This window comes from Dipodomys ordii, unplaced genomic scaffold, assembly GCF_000151885.1.
Source record: "Dipodomys ordii isolate 6190 unplaced genomic scaffold, Dord_2.0 Scaffold22, whole genome shotgun sequence".
Classification (NCBI taxonomy): domain Eukaryota; kingdom Metazoa; phylum Chordata; class Mammalia; order Rodentia; family Heteromyidae; genus Dipodomys; species Dipodomys ordii.
Window position 1 is genome coordinate 1823920 of NW_012267238.1, and position 18357 is coordinate 1842276.

General features: G+C 51.2%; 3 protein-coding genes across 3 annotated transcripts in view; 2 read left to right on the top strand and 1 right to left on the bottom strand.

The window, feature by feature from the left end:
* Chrna10 (cholinergic receptor, nicotinic, alpha 10 (neuronal)) overlaps positions 1-2643 on the top strand; it is a 7428-nt gene extending 4785 nt beyond the window's left edge. The window contains exons 6-7 of the mRNA XM_013013956.1: positions 2-281; positions 1937-2643. Of these exons, the coding sequence (XP_012869410.1) occupies positions 2-281; positions 1937-2385 (729 nt within the window). The 3' untranslated portion in view covers positions 2386-2643. The remainder of the gene's footprint in view (position 1; positions 282-1936) is intronic.
* A 1323-nt stretch (positions 2644-3966) lies between these two features.
* Art1 (ADP-ribosyltransferase 1) lies at positions 3967-9559 on the bottom strand. Its single transcript, XM_013014068.1, has 4 exons — positions 9497-9559; positions 8379-9159; positions 6199-6240; positions 3967-4061 (listed from the first exon to the last, which is right to left on the bottom strand). Exons 1-4 carry the CDS (start codon positions 9557-9559, stop codon positions 3967-3969), a joined length of 981 nt encoding a protein of 326 aa, XP_012869522.1.
* A 5671-nt stretch (positions 9560-15230) lies between these two features.
* Art5 (ADP-ribosyltransferase 5) lies at positions 15231-18003 on the top strand. The gene is made up of 4 exons (XM_013013957.1): positions 15231-15287; positions 16420-17149; positions 17648-17680; positions 17783-18003. Exons 1-4 carry the CDS (start codon positions 15231-15233, stop codon positions 17884-17886), a joined length of 924 nt encoding a protein of 307 aa, XP_012869411.1. The 3' UTR covers positions 17887-18003.
* The last annotated feature ends 354 nt before the right edge of the window (positions 18004-18357 follow it).

An 18357-nucleotide genomic window follows, 5' to 3' on the forward strand; every position in this document is an offset into this window, starting at 1 on the left:
GGGCATGCCGGCGCGCCGGCGCGTGCTCACGTACGGCTGCTGCTCCGAGCCCTACCCCGACGTCACCTTCACGCTGCTGCTGCGCCGCCGCGCCGCCGCCTACGTGTGCAACCTGCTGCTGCCCTGCGTGCTCATCTCGCTGCTCGCGCCGCTCGCCTTCCACCTGCCCGCCGACTCCGGCGAGAAGGTGTCGCTGGGCGTCACCGTGCTGCTGGCGCTCACCGTCTTCCAGCTGATCCTGGCCGAGAGCATGCCGCCGGCCGAGAGCATGCCGCTCATCGGTGAGGCCGCTGGGGGGAAGGCTGGGGGCCGGCGCCGAGAGTCCCTCTTTCCTTGAAGGGAAAGGTCAACTCTAGCTACTTGGGAGAGTGAGATTGGTTCTAGGCCAGCCTGGGCCGAAGAGGCCCTGAGATCCCCATCTCAAGACGCTAGGGGCTGTGGCACGGGCTTCTTAAGCTGCCTATTAGTGGTCAGAAGTATGTCCGGCCAAGAGGATTGCCTTACACTACCAGCACGCCCAGGAAGCAAGATCTTGTTTGTTTGTTTTGTTTTGTTTATGTCGGTCATGGGGCCTGAACTCTGGGCCTGGACGCTGCCCCTCAGCTCTTCAGTTCAAGGCCAGCGTTCTACCACTTGAGACACAGCGCCACGTCTGGAAGCAAGATTTTATCTAAAAATCAAAACAAAAACCAAAACAGGCACCATGGCTCACGCTTGTAATCCTAGCTACTCAAGAGGCTGAGATTTGAGAACTTTGGTTCAAAGCCAGCCTGGATTGGAAAGTCAGTGAGACTCTTATCTCTAATTAACCACCAGAAAACCAGAAGGGGCGCTGTGGCTCAAAGTGGGAGAGAACTAGTCTTGAGCAGAAAAGCTCAGGACAACAGTCAGGCCCTGAGTTCAAGCCCCATAACCAACAACAACAACAACAACAAAAAAGTATAAAAAGGGATGGCATAGAAGATCTACCTGGCAAGTGTGAGGCCAAGCGTTCAAATCCCAGAATTGTCAGGGGTTTGGCAGTGAGGTAGAGAGAGATAGGAAGATCTGTGTGTCTTGGATATAACAGTAGTCGAATGATTGTGTGCCCTTTGCATGCTAAGCATTCTCCTATTTGATGTTTATTAGCTCAGGTAAGCTCCACAAACCTATGATGCAGGTTCTCTGGTTATTCTAGATGTATAGAGAATACTGTTTTGTTGTTAATTGGGTTTTGTTTTTAATGCTAGTCATGGGTCTTGAACTCAGGGCCTGAGCAGTGTCCCTGAGCTTTTTTGCTCAAGGCTAGCGTTCTAGCACTTGAGCTATAACATTACTTCTGGCTTTTTTGGAGTGTGTGTGTGTGAGAAACAGTGGGGGCGGGGGGGAGAGGCAGAGAGACAGAGACACTGGGACTCTGATACTTTCACTCATTGGCAGTCACCCTACCACCTAAACCACAACCTCTAACCTCTTATTTGGAAATAAGACTCTCAGGGACTTTTCTGCCTTGCCTGGCTTCAAACTGATCCTCAGATCTCAGCCTCCTGAGCAGCTAGGATTATAGGCATGAGCCACTGACACCTGGCTTTTTTTGTTGTTGTTATTTCCTTATTTCTATTGAGCTTTGAACTTAGGATCTCATGCTTGTTGGCAGATGCTCTATCACTTAAGCCACACTCCCAGCCCCAGATCAGTATCTTACCCAGTTAAACCCATACAATTTGAGTCTCCAGTAGTGGCAACAATTTGAGAATAGGTGGATTCTGAGAGCACTAGTAGTGATGAGAAATGAGAAGAACTTGGCTCTTAGCTCCTTCCTTTTTCTGCCCATTGGACTTGAAGGGCCTGAGAGCCTCATGGTGAGCTTCTTCGTAGTTGTGGGGAGGTATCTAGGAAGCTGAGGATCCTCAAGTCATTGCTTTGGGCCCCAACTGGCACTCTGTCTGTCTTGCAGGAAAGTACTATATGGCCACTATGACCATGGTCACATTCTCCACAGCGCTAACCATCCTTATCATGAACCTGCATTACTGTGGTCCCAACGCTCGCCCGGTGCCAGCCTGGGCTCGGGCCCTCCTGCTGGGACACCTAGCAAAAGGCCTGTGTGTTCGAGAACGAGGAGAACCCTGTGGGCATTCCCAGCCAGCCAAGTCATCTCCTAGCCCCCTGCTTCCTACTGTCCCCCCAACAGGCCCTTGCCACGAGCCTCGGTGTCTTTGCCACCAAGAAGCCCTCCTGCATCATGTAGCCACCATTGCCAGCACCTTCCGAAGCCATAGGGCTGCCCAGCGCCGCCATGAGGACTGGAAGCGCCTGGCTCGTGTGATGGACCGTTTCTTCCTGGGCATCTTCTTCTCCATGGCCCTGGTCATGAGCCTCCTGGTGCTGGTACAGGCCCTGTGAAAGGCTGGAGCACCTCCAGGCAGGGATGGCAAAGGCCAAGTTAGTTGTTGGTCCTCAGATAGACTAATCCTTCTCTACTGCTGTTAAGAATCTGGAACACCCTGGCCCAGCATACTAACTTCACAACCCATGAGAACTCTTGTTGTCTACAAATTCTAACTAAGGGAAATCCAGAGCCTGCCACCCACTAATTCCTAAAGTGTAGCCAGGCGCTGATGGCTCATGCCTGTAATCCTAGCTACTAAAGAGGCTGAGATCTGAGGATCATGGTTCAAAGCCTACCAGAGCAGAAAAGTCCATGAGACTCTTATCTCCAATAAACCACCAGAAAACTGGAAGTGGCACTGGGGCTCACATGGTAGAGGGCTCGCCTTGAGCTGAAGAGCTAAGGGACAGTGCCCAGGCCCAGAGTTCAAGCCCCACTACCAACAAAAAAAAAGCTCTAAGTGTAGACTTGGAGGGATGAGAATCATTGTTCATGAGTGGACTTAGAGCTCTTAGTAGAGAGAGTGCTGATTATTATGAGAGACAGAGCTGCTGTATTTCCTGTCTCCCTAGGCTGTAGCTATTAGAGACTCTGCAATGGTTCTTTCTGTCAAGACACTTAGGAAGGGAAATTCATGGTCTGATTTCTAGATCCAGAGGCCATGAGGACATTTCATCTCAAAGCCTCAGCTTATAATAAACTAAATGTGTGCTTCAATGTCTTGTCTTCTTCTCAAGATCCATGATGGTGGAAGTTTGTGGATCCAGATCTGTCTCCAGAGGCAGGAACTCATGGATCAGAACAGAAATAATCTTTTCTTTTTTTTCACAGGACTAGGGTTTGAACACAAGGCCTCAGACTTGATACCACTTGTGGTATGCCCCACCCCCCAGCCCTAGAAATGATATCTTTGCTGCCAAGAAAATGACCAGGTGTTAGCAACTGGCCTTGGGAGAGGCCCTAAAGCTCTCTCTACCATTTCTCCAGCTGTCCTTCCTCAGAGATGACACAGTCTATCGCATCCACGCACAATGATAATTGGAGAGCTCAACAGTGTCCAAGATAGGGCAATGCAGTGACCAGCCATTCATATTGGTTTCTTCCTTTCATACAGTTCCCCCATCTCTGCCCTGAGGAAGCTTACAATCTGACATAGGAACTCCCTGAGTAACCCATGGGAGCAGAGTCTAGGCCCCTAACCCAACTAGATGACAGGGGTCAGAAAAGCCTTCCTGGAGGAATAAATGAGAGCTCTCCAGATGGATAGAGGAGGCATTTGAATGACATCAGCAAGTCCCGTGGCCTAGTGCTCTCCGTACAGTGCTCTCCCCAACCCCTCGTGTTGCAGTTGTCTGTCTCCACATGAGTCACTGCCTCTCCTGGGAACCTTCCAACCCCTAGCCAAAGTCTCAGTCTTAGGAACCAGGATAAGGTCTAGTCCCCACATTCCCTCCTGTTTCTCTACTGGCAGGTCTGGCAGCTGCCAGAGAAGGTCCAAGATGGGTCTGCCAGAGATCTTGGCTCCACTTAAGCACACAGCTGGCTGACATCTTCCAGTAGGCAGAGGTGAAGGTGGGAAGTTCAGTGTCTGTGGGTCAGAGGAGGCCTTGACCTTCTGGAAGGTCCAGCATAAGGAACAAGAACAGCAGCAGGAAGGACCAGATGGTAGAGAGGGGGCCCTGGCCCATCGCTGCAGGAAAAACAGAGACAGGAGAAGAAAGAGATTTGGTTTTTTTGTCAGTCACGGGGCCTGAACTCTGGGCCTGAGCGCTGTCCCTCAGCTCTTCAGCTCAAGGTGAGCACTCTACCACTTGAGCCACAGCGCCATTTCTGGTTTTCTAGTGATTTATTGGAGATAAGAGTCTCATGGACTTTCCTGCCCTGGCTGGCTTTGAACCGTGATCCTCTAACCTCATCCTCCTGAGTAGCAAGGATTACAGTAGTAAGCCACTGGTGCTGAGCAAAAGAGATTTTTTTTAAATTTCTTTTTGCCAGCCCAGGGGCTTGAACTCAGGGCCTGGGCTCTGTCCTTGAACCTCTCTGTGCTCAAGGTGAGCGCTCTACCACTTGAGCCACAGCACTACTTCTGACTTTTTCTGCTTCTGTGGTACTGAGGAATTGAGCCCAAGGCTTCATGCATGCTAGGCAAGCACTCTACCACTAAGCCACATTCCCAGCCCAGAAAAGAGAGATTTAGGAGCATAGTGAAGACATGAAGATACAAGCTGAAAAAGGACTTATACACAAAATAGGACATGAGATAGGAGAAAGAGCAAGAACTCAGGAAGGAAAGTAGACAGAGTTGAGACCAAGTAGAGCCCCAGTTCTTGAAAGGTTATCAGATACAGCGCCCTGCCTCTGTAGACCAACCAAAAGAGATGTAGGATGGGGTGGGATATGGGCAGATAGGAAGGGGATTTAGAAGGGGAATTTGGCTCTTCTTCCCACTTCCTGGAAGACGATGTACTGGGTGGAGTGTGAAGGGGAAATCCTAAACCTGAAATTATACATAACCCAAATTCAAAGAGGCCTAAGCCAGCCATGCTGATGCAAGTCTATGATGCCAGCACAAAGAAGGCTCAGGCAGGCTTGCAATTTCCAGACTAGCTTTGGCTACCTGAAAAAAAAAAAAACCGTCTCAGAAAACAAAAATTTGTAAAAAGATGGCATGGTGGCACATGCCTGTAATCCTAACCACTCAGGAGCCTGAGACAGGATGTTCATAAATTAAAGACTAAGCAGAGCAACTTAGCAAGCCCCTGTCTCAAAGTAAAAGATGGCTGAAGGTGTAGCTCAGAGGTAGAGCACGTGGCCAGCTTGCACTCATCACTGGGTTTCACTCCCACATACCACGTTAAAAATATAAGGCTTGGGTTGGAGCCTGGAGACCTGACTTCTGATCTGCCACTAACTGACTGTGTCACCGTGGGCAAGCCATTCCTGTCTCTGGTTTCACTTCACTATAAGAGGGTAATATTTGCATTCTGCCTCTTTGCAATAGACTATTGTTCGTAACGTTGAAATGATGTCTGAGGAGGGTGGGAGCTGTCCTGGTAGAGTGGTTCCGAATGTGACTGCAGAGCCCAGCTGGCTGGATTTCACACCTTACTAGCTGTGGGCCAGGGGCTGTTGATTCTCTTTGGATCCTGTCCTCTCTAGAACACTCTTGGAGTATGAGGAAGATTTCACAGCATGATGTCTCTGGAAGTCTTGAGTATTATTTTGAAAGAAGGATGAAGAAACAAAGAGGCTGGGGATGCTTCTTTCCCACTGTTCACAGAGTCCTGAGTAGGAGAGGAAGGGAGGGAAGGAGAGAGGGGAACCCCACTGCTTGGAATGGGAAAGCTGCTGTTTCTTCACTGGAAATAGCCATTCCTGCCTAGAAAAGGCCTGGCACAGCAGATGTGCAAAGAGAGAGGAGTCACAGCTGAAAGGGAACTGGAGTTATCTGGTTCTGTTTGCTTATTCCAAATAGTGAAACTGGGACCTAGAGGAGGAATGGATTAGTCATGGAGAAAGTTAGGATAGAGCCTGGCCTAGAGCACCTGAGGACAATAGCAGACAGTGGGAGGTCAGCAGGGAGCAGCCTGGGACTCTGGATCTGGCAATGGCTGTCTACTGTGATGGGAGTGGGGGGGGGGGGCGTGAAGGGGCGTTGCTGGAGAACAAGTGGATTTACTGCCCCAGATACCCAGGAGAAGATGGAGGCTCCTGCAGCAGTCTAATTAAGAGGGTCGACTTTTCTGATAAAGATGTCGTTTTCCTTATAATTTAGGCAAGGGCTTGCGCATCCCTGCACTGTGGCCAACAGTGCCTGCAGTCCTTACCTGAGCTATCCAGCTGGCAACGCCCAGACCTGCACTTCTTGTCTGTAGGAAAGAAACAGGAAAGTATCACAGCTTCAGAAGCTTGCAGGGCAGGGAAACTCAGTGCTCTCCCTGATTCTCCTTTAGTGTCAGATTCCCTAGGCTACATTTGACTTGACTGTGAGCAGTGGGGCCAGAGGGGAAGCAGCCATCCAGGCCAAGGTCCCTTCCAGGCCATTCCTATTCCCTGGTCTGTAACTTCTTCTCTGCCTACACACCTCTCCTGTCCCATGCCTTGTTCCAGGCAGAAAGGGGCTGGGTTTATGTTATTGGTCCATCTTCCTTATGATCAGCTCTTGCCCAATCGTGGTATCAATTTAAGGTGGGATGTGAAGCCACATGGATCACCTCTCATTTTACCCATGGTCTCAGTTTAGACCAATTCTCTGCCTTTTACCATGAAAATTAGGTCTCACTCCGCTGGAAACAGCAGCCTGGACCCTTCACAGACTGAGAATGGGCCCTTCCTCACGGCTCCTTCTCTGGCCAGCCTGGTACATGGAGAAGCTGACACCTGTCAGACTCTAGCCTGGACTGATTAGAGCCATAACACCTGTCTCGCTCCCACCCCCTTCCTAGCATGCAGGACAAGAAATAATTCCCACTGTCTCATAAGTATCCTCCTCCCAGAAACTCAGTTTGGAGCTCTAACTCATTTCTGGAAACAGCAGCCTGAGTGTCAATACTGTGGCTAGGAATAAATTCCCTTCTAGCTTCCCACCAAGAGAAGAACCTGAACAGGTATGCTTTCCCAGCTCCAGTTGCTCCACAATCCCTTGGTAGAGGAAGACGAGCCCTTGCCAGCTTCTTAGCCTCTCAACAAGAGGGACAAAGCACCTTTCCACTTTAGAAGTCATATGACTTAGCTCATGGTGGCTCATGCCTGTAATCTTAGCTACTCAGGAGCCTGAGGTCTGAGGATTGCAGTTCAAAGCCAGCTCAGGCACAAAAGTCAGTGAGATTTTTTTGTTGTTGTTGTTCGGTTGTGGGTCTTGAACTCTGGGCCTGAGCACTGTCCCTCAGCTCTTCGGCTCAAGGATAATGCTCTACCACTTGAGCCACAGTGCCACTTCAGGTTTTCTAGTGGATAATTGGAGATAAGAGTCTCACAGACTTTCCTACCCAGGCGATCTTTGAACCGTGATCCTCAGATCTCAGCCTCCTGAGTAGTTAGGACTACAGGAAGGAGTCACTGGCACCCACCCGTGAGATTCTTTTTTGTTGTTGTTGTTGGTTGTGAGGCTTGAACTCTGGGCCTGAGCACTGTCCCTCAGCTCTTCAGCTCAAGGCTAGCACTCTATCACTTGAGCTACAGCGCACCACTTCTGGTTTTCTGAGTGTTTATTGGAGATAAGACTTTCACGGACTTTCCTACCCAGGCTGGCTTTGAACCAAGATCCTCAGATCTCAGCCTCCTGAGTAGCTAGGATTACAGGCGTGAGCCACCGGCGGCCAGCTCACCTGTGAGATTCTTTTTTTTTTTCTGGGGGTCCGGTCGTGGGGCCTGAACTCTGGGCCTGGCCGCTGTCCCTCAGCTCTTCAGCTCAAGGCTAGCACTCTACCACTTGAGCCACAGTGCCACTTCTGGCTTTTTCCTGATGTGGTGCTGAGGAATCGAACCCAGGGCCTCGAGTATGCAAGGCAAGTGCTCTACCACTGAGCCACCTTCCCAGCCCAGCCTGTGAAATTCTTATCTCCAATAAATCACCAGAAAACTGGTGACCAAAACAAAAACATATGACTAGTGCATCTCTCTGGCAGTCTACTTTGTGTGTGTGTGTGTCTGTCTGTCTGTCTGTCTGTCTGTCTGTCTGTCTGTCTGTCATGGGCTTGAACTCAGGGCCTGGCACTGTCCTTGGCTCTTTTGCTCAAGGCTAGCACTATACCACTTTGAGCCACAACTCCAGTTTTCTGGTGGCTAACTAGAATAAGAGTCTCATGGATTTTCCTGCTTGGGGTTGACTTTGAACCTCAATCCTCATCCTCCCAAGCAGCTAGGATTACAGGCATGAGCCACTAACCAGCGCCTGGCTGGTGGTCTGCATCTAATACTTATGTATGAATCCTCTGGCTGGAAAATGAAGGCTTGTATCTGCTAAAGCTCACCTTCTCCGCAGTACCGCCCCGCATACCAGCCTCACCTTTGATGTACTCACAGTTGTATGTACTAAACTTGTCAACAGCCCGGAGATAAATGCGAGCAGGGCCCCAGGTCGGTCGGCTGGCGTTAACCACCTGGAAGGTCTCAAAGGGGGGGATCAGCACCTCCTCCTCTCCAGGGAAGAAGGAGTAGCCCCTGATGGGAACCCCCAGGCAGGTCCAGATGCCAAAGAAGGTGTCCTGTCCAAAATTCTGGGCCGCAACTTTCTGCTGGGATGCAGAAGCAAAGCCCCCCAGTCTCACAATGGCTCCCTGCCCTACTGGCCGGAAGCGCAAGCCATGCATCCCTCGGTACACCTGGTGGCACTGGGGCTGATGCCCAGCCCTGGCCAGCAGTTGCAAGGCCTCTGTGAGCAGAAAATGCAGGGTCTTGAAGGAGAAGTGCTGGAGGTAGTGGGCCCGGGAGTGGCCTGCCTCGCGCACAGCTTTGTTGAACTCCTTGTGCAGGGGACTGTTGGCTGTGTAGGCCAGAAGGGCCACCCCATGCTCATCCCGGAAGCCAGGGGGGGACGGGGGCAAGCGAGTGGGCCTCAAGCCCCACAAAGCTCCCCACCCCCGGCGCTCCTGCCATTTGCTGCTCGCCAGTGCCCAGCCTTCTGCATACACTTTGTTGGTCTGGAACTCTGTGTGGTTGAGATCTGGGAGGGCAGCTGTCATGGCTGCTGCACAGCCAGCATACTGGTCATCAAAGGAGGTCAGAGCCATGTCCAGAGGTGTCTCTAGGGAGAAGACGCTTCGTTGTACCATGGGGTGACCCTGGACCTGAGGAGGAAAGAGCAAAACCAACTGAGAAACAGCCCCAGGGGGGATATGGAGAATCCTATCATCTAGAGCTCTCTCCACCCAGGTGGAGCTTGTACTACTGAGAAAGGCAGGGAGGGCCCCAAACAGGAGGAGAAGGTGGGGAAAGGAAAGGGACTGGGAAATACTGGCCGGCCGCAAGCTTCCCAAGACCAGTGCCTGGGATGTCACCTGATGAGGCAAACCTCCTCCTCCTTCCTGAAAGGAAGTATCAGGCATTCCCTCTGTTCCTCCTTCCAGGCTTAAGAAGGACAGCTCAGATCCCTGCTGGGGCAGGGGCAGTAGAGGATGGCCATACCTGAAGTGCATCCACGAGGCCCACAGACACAAGAAGCAGAGACATCATGGCAGGAATCTGCATGCTGAAGGTGAACCTGGGTAAGCTGCTGTCTCCTTTGCCTCAACTGGAAAATGGCGATGCTAATCTCAACAGTTTAACACATATTTTTTGGTGTGTGCTGTTTTTTCCAGAAAAAAATTCCCGAATACCAGAATGAGATTCAGACACATAATCAAGCGAGGATATTTTATTTGTTCCATGTGGGAACCACTCTCTGTCTTTTGGGGGACAAAGAGCAGCATCCCAGCTGAAAACCAACTCAGGTTATATAGGCAAAAACCACAACATGCAAGTAACCCACTTTTGCAGAGCAGAAGCTAGACAATTGTGGTTAACTTGATTGGTGGCCACTGAGCAAGTGAGCAACCTAGTAGACAACAGAGGCATGATGTGTGTAGTTAGCCTTGCAAAATTTGTGTCTCCAGCTAGCAACTAGCGTCAAATGTCAAACTGCATACCTTCTGAGAATTCACTTTTGTCTGTCTTTACTTTCTGTCACCTTATCTCCATCATCCCCCTCCCCCTCCCCCTCCCCTTGCTCTGTGTCCTAGTCTCTTTTCCTTAGGGTCTTGGGCCATTCATGTGCCAGTTCTGGGGCTTCAGAACTCATTGCCTCAAACTCTCTCTTTGGCTTTTTTTGCTCAAGGCTGGCACTGTGCTACTTGAGCCACATCTTCACTTCTAGCTTTTTGTGATTAATGGAGATAAGCCCAGGCTGGCTTTGAACTGCCATCTTCAGATCTCAGCCTTCTGAGTAGCCAGGAGTCCAGACATAAGCCAGCAGTACCTGGCTGGTTTAATAAAGTAAAATTTTATTAAACTGTGAGACTCTTATCTCCAATAAACCACCAGAAAACCAGAAGTGGCACTGTAGCTCAAGTGGTAGAGCGCTAGCCTTGAGCTAAAGAGCTGAGGGACAGTGCCCAGGCCCAGAGTTCAAGATCCACGACGGACAAAAAAAAAAAAAAGAAGAGGTATAACAACTTGGTGTCAGGATTGGAACAGTTTCTAAGCCAGTGTTGCTGTTATTACCTTATTCTTTTTTTCTGTTTATTTTACTACAAAAAATGCAAGTAATAATAATAACCAACCCTTGAGATGGGGACTGGTGGTTCACACCTATAATCCTAGATACACAGGAGGCCGAGATCTAAGGGTCAAAGTTTGAAGCCAGCCCAGGCAGGAAGGTCTGTTATACCTGGCTTCAGTTCACCCTTCCAGCTGATCTTTGATTTTTGGAGAGAAGAAAAAGCCAAAAATCAAAGATCAGCTGGAAGGGTGAACTGAAGCCAGGTATAACCAGATTCCATGTGCTTCTAGAAGCGCTTCACCTCTGGCCTGTAGGTTCTATGAGATACTCTGTTATCCTTGTGATAAACTCCTCTTTAGGCTTAATCTAGCTCAGGATGGTTTTTGCCTCTGGAAGACTATGTACCCAGCTACCCAAGATGCTCACTTGGGTATCTAGACACTCAGTTATTCATAAAACATCTCTAGAGTTAACAAGTAATGCTAAGTCCCATATGGATCTTTCTGCTTCTCCTTCCTTTTGCCCAGCTCCTCACCTCTGACCTCACTCAGGTTGATCTCTACCTCTTCCTGGATCTCCTTGCCTCCTCTAACCCTGCTTATCAACTAGTCTCCCAAAAACAGTACAGCTGTGATCATCACAGTTAACCTGCTTAAAAATCCTCTGTGTGCCGGGCGCCGGTGGCTCACGCCTGTAATCCTAGCTACTCAGGAGGCTGAGATCTGAGGATCGCGGTTCAAAGCCAGCCTGGCAAGAGAGACCGTGAGACTCCTATCTCCAATAAACCACCAGAAAACCGGAAGTGGCGCTGTAGCTCAAGTGGTAGAGTGCTCACCTTGAGCTGAAGAGCTGAGGGACAGCGCCCAGGCCCAGAGTTCAAGCCTCATGACCACTACCAACCCCCCCCAAAATTCCTCTGTGTCAAAACTGAATGAAAATATAAATATACTCAAAATACAAAGTAACACATAGAGATGAAAATTATGAATGAAGAGTTGAGATTACATGTAGAGAAAAACCAGAAAAACAAAACATCCCTCTGGGGTTGGGAAGTTGGCTTAGTGGTAGAGTGCTTGTCTAGCATACATGAAGCCCTAGGTTTGATTTCTCAGTACCACATAAACAGAAAAGGCTGGAAGTGGTGCTGTGGCTCAAGTAGTAGAGTGCTAGCCTTGAGCAAAGAAGCTCAGGGACAGTACCCAGGCCTTGAATTCAAGCCCCAGGATTGGCAAAACAAATCATCTCTCTGTACCTTTAAGACAGAGCTCAGACTCCTTGTTCTAGCCTTTGCGGTCCCCTCTGACCTCTTTAGCCTCATGCTTCCCCTCCATGCTCACTCTTCTCCTCCTGTTCAGCTTCTGCAACATGGAACAACGTTCCAGCCTGCCTCGTTCTTCTGTTACCCATCTATTTGTCTACCCAGAACCTGGAAACGCATTCATCAGAGCTCGGTGGTTCAGGGGTTACCTCCTTCAGGAAGCCTTCTGACTTCTCTGAGCTCCCAGGGTGCTGTGCTCTGTCTCTGTCCTGATGATGTGCCTCTCCTCCAGTCCCGAGTCCCTTGAAAACAGGTACCAGGTGTGACCCAGTTTGTGTCCCCAAGGTTCAGCTCATGGCCATGCACAAGTGAGTCCCCAGAATGCCGGCTCAGAGCCTTGTTAGTCAGGGGGAACCTAAATAAACCCTGTAACTTGTGGGGCCGCATGTGTCTGGTGGGTGACTGAAACAGGAAGAAAAGACTTGGTATTTCCATCTTCCCCTCTGCTGCCTTAACTTCTCTCAGCCCTGCATGCAGACATGTTGGTTGGCCTTGGGAGTTGGGCTTCTTCCCTGAGCTCTCTCAGCAGCTGCAGGAGCTTCAAGCTACTGCACCTTCAAGCTACTGAGCACCTGAAGGCGTTCAGGCAATTTGGTGGCCTCTGGTTAGCCCACACCAGCAAGTGGAAAAGCCTACCTTTCCCTGTCCTCAGGGAGCAGAAACCTGCCTATAGTGCTGACTCCCTTCTGTCCTCCAGCTGAGCCCTTGCCTGTGTCTCCCACACACTCACTGGCTCTATTTCTATTGCTTTTGTGCCATATACCTCGAGTCTGAGAGGCTTCTGGGCACAGTAGGGCAGACGGTTGCAGAGCAGGTAGACAGCTGACCTTGGTGACTAGTGTTAGATGGAGATGAAGCGAGGAGCAGAGGGACAGGGATGGTAAGGGAAGCCAGAAAGTACAGTCCTGTCACAACCAAGGATGCTGCCCTTCATCTGTCCTTCTTCCTGTCCTGTTCAGGGCAATTCTCTGGTCAGTTTCCCTTGTCCCAGAACCTCACTGAACGTTCTGGGAATGTTAGCCCATACATCTCCTGAATCACAAACTTTCTTATGTCCACAGAGTTCCCTAGGTATCTCAAAGCTTCAGCAGTCCTGAAACTTTTCCTTACAACTCCTAAAATCCCATCAATCCCCTGAATTCCTTGTCAGAATATTCTGTTCCTTCCCAGAGTCCATGAGGGCATGACACCCCTTACCTATGCCTTCTCCAGGGTGGGGAAGCTGGTGCTGGTCTTCTATGATTATAACTAGGGAAAGGAAGACAGGTTCCCCTTTATACTGCCAGTTCCCCCACTGATGTACCTCCCCCACACAGCTGCTCAGAAATATGACACTCTCCCATCTATTTCTGGATGTCTTCACAGGGCTCAGGCAATCTGACTTGGGCTGATGCTCTTCCCTGAATTCAAAGGACAGGCCTGCTGAGATGTGAAGAGTCCCAGTCTTAGTGAGACAACTGTCCCCTCACTGGGTTTGATCAGAACAGAAGCAGCTTCTATACCCTTATATTTTGTTGGTTCTTTGAACATTGAGACTCACCTGAAGTATTAGAGATTCACACTAAGGAGACTGGCATCTATGGCCCAGCCTGGCTCCAGTCTTGATTTGCTATGTGATCTGGGAGAGCTTTCTGCCCAATTTAGGACCCCTGTTCTATGACTATATTTGCCTTCATTTCCTGGGAAGTCAGAGAGCAGAGAGAAGACAAAGCATTAATCCCAGTAAGTGGCCTAGGGGCTGTTTCAGCAGGTTAAGTAGGCCCCTTCGCAGGATCTCCTGTCCCTGCCTCTGCTCAGGTCACTCCATGAAGAGAGGCAGGCAGGACAGGTAAGCAAGGTAGGCGATTCCTGATTAGCTAATGTAGGAAGGCCCTGGGGTGGCCTAGTCTCAGTGGAATGGAGCAAAAGAATTTAACCTTGAAGCTCTTTTCGTACCAAGCCCTAGGTTGTGTGTATGGAGAGGGGTGCTACTCTTTCCACCTTCCTCTCTACCTCTCCTCACACCTGAGCACAGTTTGTCTTCTTCCTTGGTCTTCAGGGAGGATTTGGGGAGAAAACAGGATTCTGGATGAAGAAGACTCTTCATTTGATTAGTCATCTGAGGGGTGAAGGAACAGGGATAGTGGTGAATTAATTACAGGAACCAGGGTGGAATCCTTTGGACATTTCTCACTTCATGTCCACCCTGGCCGCAGCAGGTGGCATCTGTTAAGCCCTGCCATTCAGGACCCCTGAATGGGAGGTATGCCATCCCCTCCTCCAGCCTCAGGCTGTGGGAAAGCTCTTCTCCTAGCTACTGGTTGATTGCTCAGCCCGCCCCTTCTCCTGTTACCCCTAAGTGGACATCCAAAACTCAGAGCCAGGTTATTTATAGAAAAGATCAGAAGCAGTGGGAGGGAAAACTAATGTTTACAAACATGGGGTCACCTGAGTCGGAGAGGACCAGAGAGAGAGATGGGGTCTGGGGTAGGGGGTGGAGCTGCATCCTGGAATCCAAAGCCAGAGCTAGGAGTCTGATTTGAGCCCTCCAAAGGGAAGATTAGGAGGGTAAAAGAAGGGAGGGGAGTGGGTACTGCTCAGATGCCGCAGCACGCGACCCCGAGTGAGGCCACATGCAAATTGTATGTAAATTAGCGAGCGCACCAGGGGAGACCTCTTGCATGGCGACTGGCCTGATGGTCTTGGGGGGGCCAGGTCAGGACCACCTAAGGGTGAGGCCAAGTCTCCCAAGTCCCTCCCACAACCCTGGCCCTGCTGGGAGCTGAAGAGGGTCCTGGGAAGAAGCCAGAGCGCACGGGGAGGGGAGTTGGCCCCCGGCTCCCCGCGCCCCCGGGTCGGTTGTTGGGGAAGTCAGGTGTCGGGTTACCGCCCAGGGGCTATAGTTAGCCCGGAGACGCCGCGCAGCAATCCCGGCACCGCGCGGCGCCGCCCGGACCTCAGCCCCCCGCGGCAGCAGTCACCCAGCCCTCCATCCTGCCCTCTGCCACCGCAGCCGCCAGGTGGGTCCTCCGGCCCCGACCCCCGCTCCCGGTGGAGCCGTAACGCCATCGCACTCCACCATCGCGGGGTGCGGGGTGGGAAGACGCCCCCAGGCAGGAGCTGTTGACTGGGGGGGCGTTTGGCATTCCGGGGAGTGGAATCTAGGGGTGGAGCTGGGGGCGGTACAAAGACAAGGCCACGCCCACCCCAGGACCGCCCCCTCTCGGCCACGCCCACGCCCCCACCTGGGACAAGTCCTGGACCTGGGATCCCTCGCCCGAAAAGATCCAGGAACCCATCCAAGCCAGAACTCCACCGCTGGGGGTCTTTATCTGTATCCTGCCCAAGAATCCCCGAGGAGGAGGATGCTCGCGGCTCTGCTGGTCATCCTCAACCACCTCTGCCTCCATACCCTCTGGCAGGTAACTCCTAGAACCATCCCTCGCCACCAAGGGGCAGTTGAGGGACAGATCTTGAGGTGGACTGGTAGATGACTCCTTAAAATTCCCAGGGAGCCTTCCCTCCTCTCAATCCTCTTCCTCTAAGGAATGTCCATCCCTGCAGGAACCAAGCTCCTATCCTCCCCCATCCTTCCCTCCTGCGCCTGCAGATCCCTATGTGAGCCTCCCTTCATTTCATTTCTCTCTAGGAATCTCCTCCGACTTTCTCCTCCCTACTTCTCGTCTCCCACCATAGGCTTAACTCAGGCAAACCCCAATGTGTTTTCTGCTGTCCTGGCACACCCTCCTTCACTAGAGCTTGATCTCCTCTCTCCCAGCCCTCCCAAGTTGGCTCTGAAGGCTTCTAAAGCAGGAGAGGACTCAGGAAGCTCAGAGCTGACAATGATTTGGCACTTGCGGGAATTTCTGTAAAGAAAAGAGGAGGAGGATGGGGACCGGGTCGGGTATTGGACTGAGTTTATCACTCACCTGCATACTGGATCTTAGAGGAAGAAAACTGCTTAGCGTCATCTAGCCCCACTTCCCACTGAGAACAGGAACAGCTCTAATGACAAGATGGCCTCTTTTAGGTTGTGCAGAGCAATCTTTATGCTCCTCACAATAACCCTGTGAGGTTGGAAGTAACCTCAATTTATAGGTGGAGATCCTGAAGCCCAGAAAAGCCCAGACCTGAGACTTGCTCAAGATCTCACAGCTAGTAGGTGGTGTTTGAACCCATGTCTGTCTGACTCCAGTGCTTGTGTTATTTACGCCTGTTTGGGCCTTGCCATTTGTATACAGCAGATATTTGGGCATAGAAATGACATTCTGTGTTTCTGAAGTGATTTGCCTCTGAGACCCCTGTCCAGTGCTCTGAACTTATACTTTTCTTGAACTTGCTTTTTGTTAATATTACTTTAATTAGTGTATTTTAATTATATGTTAGTTTCATTATATTTCCATACATCTATAATGTATTTTGATAATATATGATCATATATGTATTATATATATATATATATTTGTAGTCCCTCCGCCCCCCCCATTGCTCTTTCTTATCTCCCTTCTGATTTTATACTCCTCCCTGTGTGGCTCCTTTTCCTCATGTCCACAGGTTCAGGCTGTTCCTATCCTGCCCTTGGGCCTGGCCCCAGATGCCTTTGATGATGCCTATTTAGGCTGCTCAGAGGAGATGGAAGAGAAGGCAGCCTCTCTGTTAAAGGAGGAGATGGCTCACCATACCCTGCTCCAGGAATCCTGGGCGGCAGCACAGAAGGCCTGGGAACACCGGCGTCGAGGGCTCACTCTACCCGCTGGCTTCAAAGCCCAGCATGGAATAGCCGTTATGGTCTATACCAACTCATCCAACACCTTGTACTGGGAGCTGAACCAGGCTGTGCGGACGGGAGGTGGCTCCCGGGAGCTGTACATGAGGCATTTCCCCTTCAAGGCCTTGCATTTCTACCTGACCCGGGCCCTGCAGCTGCTGCGGGGCAGGGAAGGCTGCAGCAGGGAAGCTGGGGAGGTGGTATTCCGAGGCGTGGGCAGCCTTCGTTTTGAACCCAGCAGGCTGGGAGATTCTGTCCGCTTAGGCCAGTTTGCCTCCAGCTCCCTAGATGAGGCGGTGGCCCGCAGGTTTGGTAATGCCACCTTCTTCTCTCTAAGGACTTGTTTTGGGGCCCTTATCCAGCCCCTGTCTGTCTTCCCTGAGGAACGTGAGGTGCTGATTCCCCCCCATGAAATCTTCTTGGTCACTGGGTTCTCCCAGAATGGAACCCGGAGCCTAGTGTCTCTCTGGAGCCATAATCAGACCTGCAGCCACTTTAACTGCGCTTATTTGGGTGGTGAGTTATGCATGGGGGTTACACAGGGCTGGTGGGAATGGATGAGACAAGTCAGGTTGGCCCTGGAAGGCTCCCTAGAGACTTTAGGAGACCCCCTTAGTGAACAGGACAAAAGTTCTGCCAAGTTTTGTGTTTCAAGGTCTGTGAATACCTCAGACGATTGTATGTGTTCTAAGGTTCAGTGCGTTAGACATCTAAGGCACACACAAAGGCAAGAGACAGGAGAGTTCCACTTCCTAGCTCAGGAGGCCCAGGCTTGCCAGGACATGAGTATGCTATTCCCAAGTGCTGAGGCAAGGATAGAATGGAGGAATGGCCAGTGGAGACGGATGGGCCATCTTTCCTGGAAAGCCTTCCCGAGGGAGGAAGGCAGAAGGGAAACAAGAAGTTTACCTTTGGCTAAAGGGAGGACATCCTGAGAGGGGAAAGGCCCTGTGGAGGCCTGGCCTGGCAGGACTTCTGCAGTCTGGGAGTCACCTCACCTGGTCTCTGTTGCAGGGAAGAAGAGGCGGGGCTGTGTGTCTTCGAGAGGTGAGCCCCCTTCCTGCCCTCCCTTTGAGCTGCTGCGCTCTCTCAGCTGCTGCTAACCCCTCAGTCTGCTGATCCCACCGCCTTTTCTTCTTTCTCTAACAGCAGGGCAGCCAGAGCCACCCTTTGAGGGGGCTTTCTCTCTGCACTCCTGGAAGACCCTACTCTTGACCCCTGGGGGGTTCCAGCTCTCAGGAGCTGGGCCCTGAAAGTCCCAACACCTGCCACTTAGGGATCTTGGGAACCTGTGATTTTCCTGTGAAGAAGGGCAGCTTTGAACAGCCTCGTGAAGCAAGAGCATGGTCTTGGAGCCAGCCCTGGCTGCCACCTCCCCGGCCAGGTTGTGGGGAGACCTGAAACCTTGACAGGGCAACCCCATGATAAGGGGAGGACTTCGGCGAGGGAAGAACTGTGATGGCGACCCAATTAAATGGTGCTGTCATGTGGGGACACGGAACTTTATGACTTGTTTGTTCCACGATGGCCGTCACACCTCCTCATTGCATACCCATGAATGTGAAGGCAAGGAAGTAGGCAGATGATTCCTCAGCCCTGTCTGTCTGATGAGGACTGCAAGGCCAGGGGAGCATGCACTTTACTCAAGATCAGAGTGACTACTAAAGCCAGGTCTCCTGCTTCCCAGGTCTCCTGCTTCCCCAGGTCAAAACTCTTTTCACTAA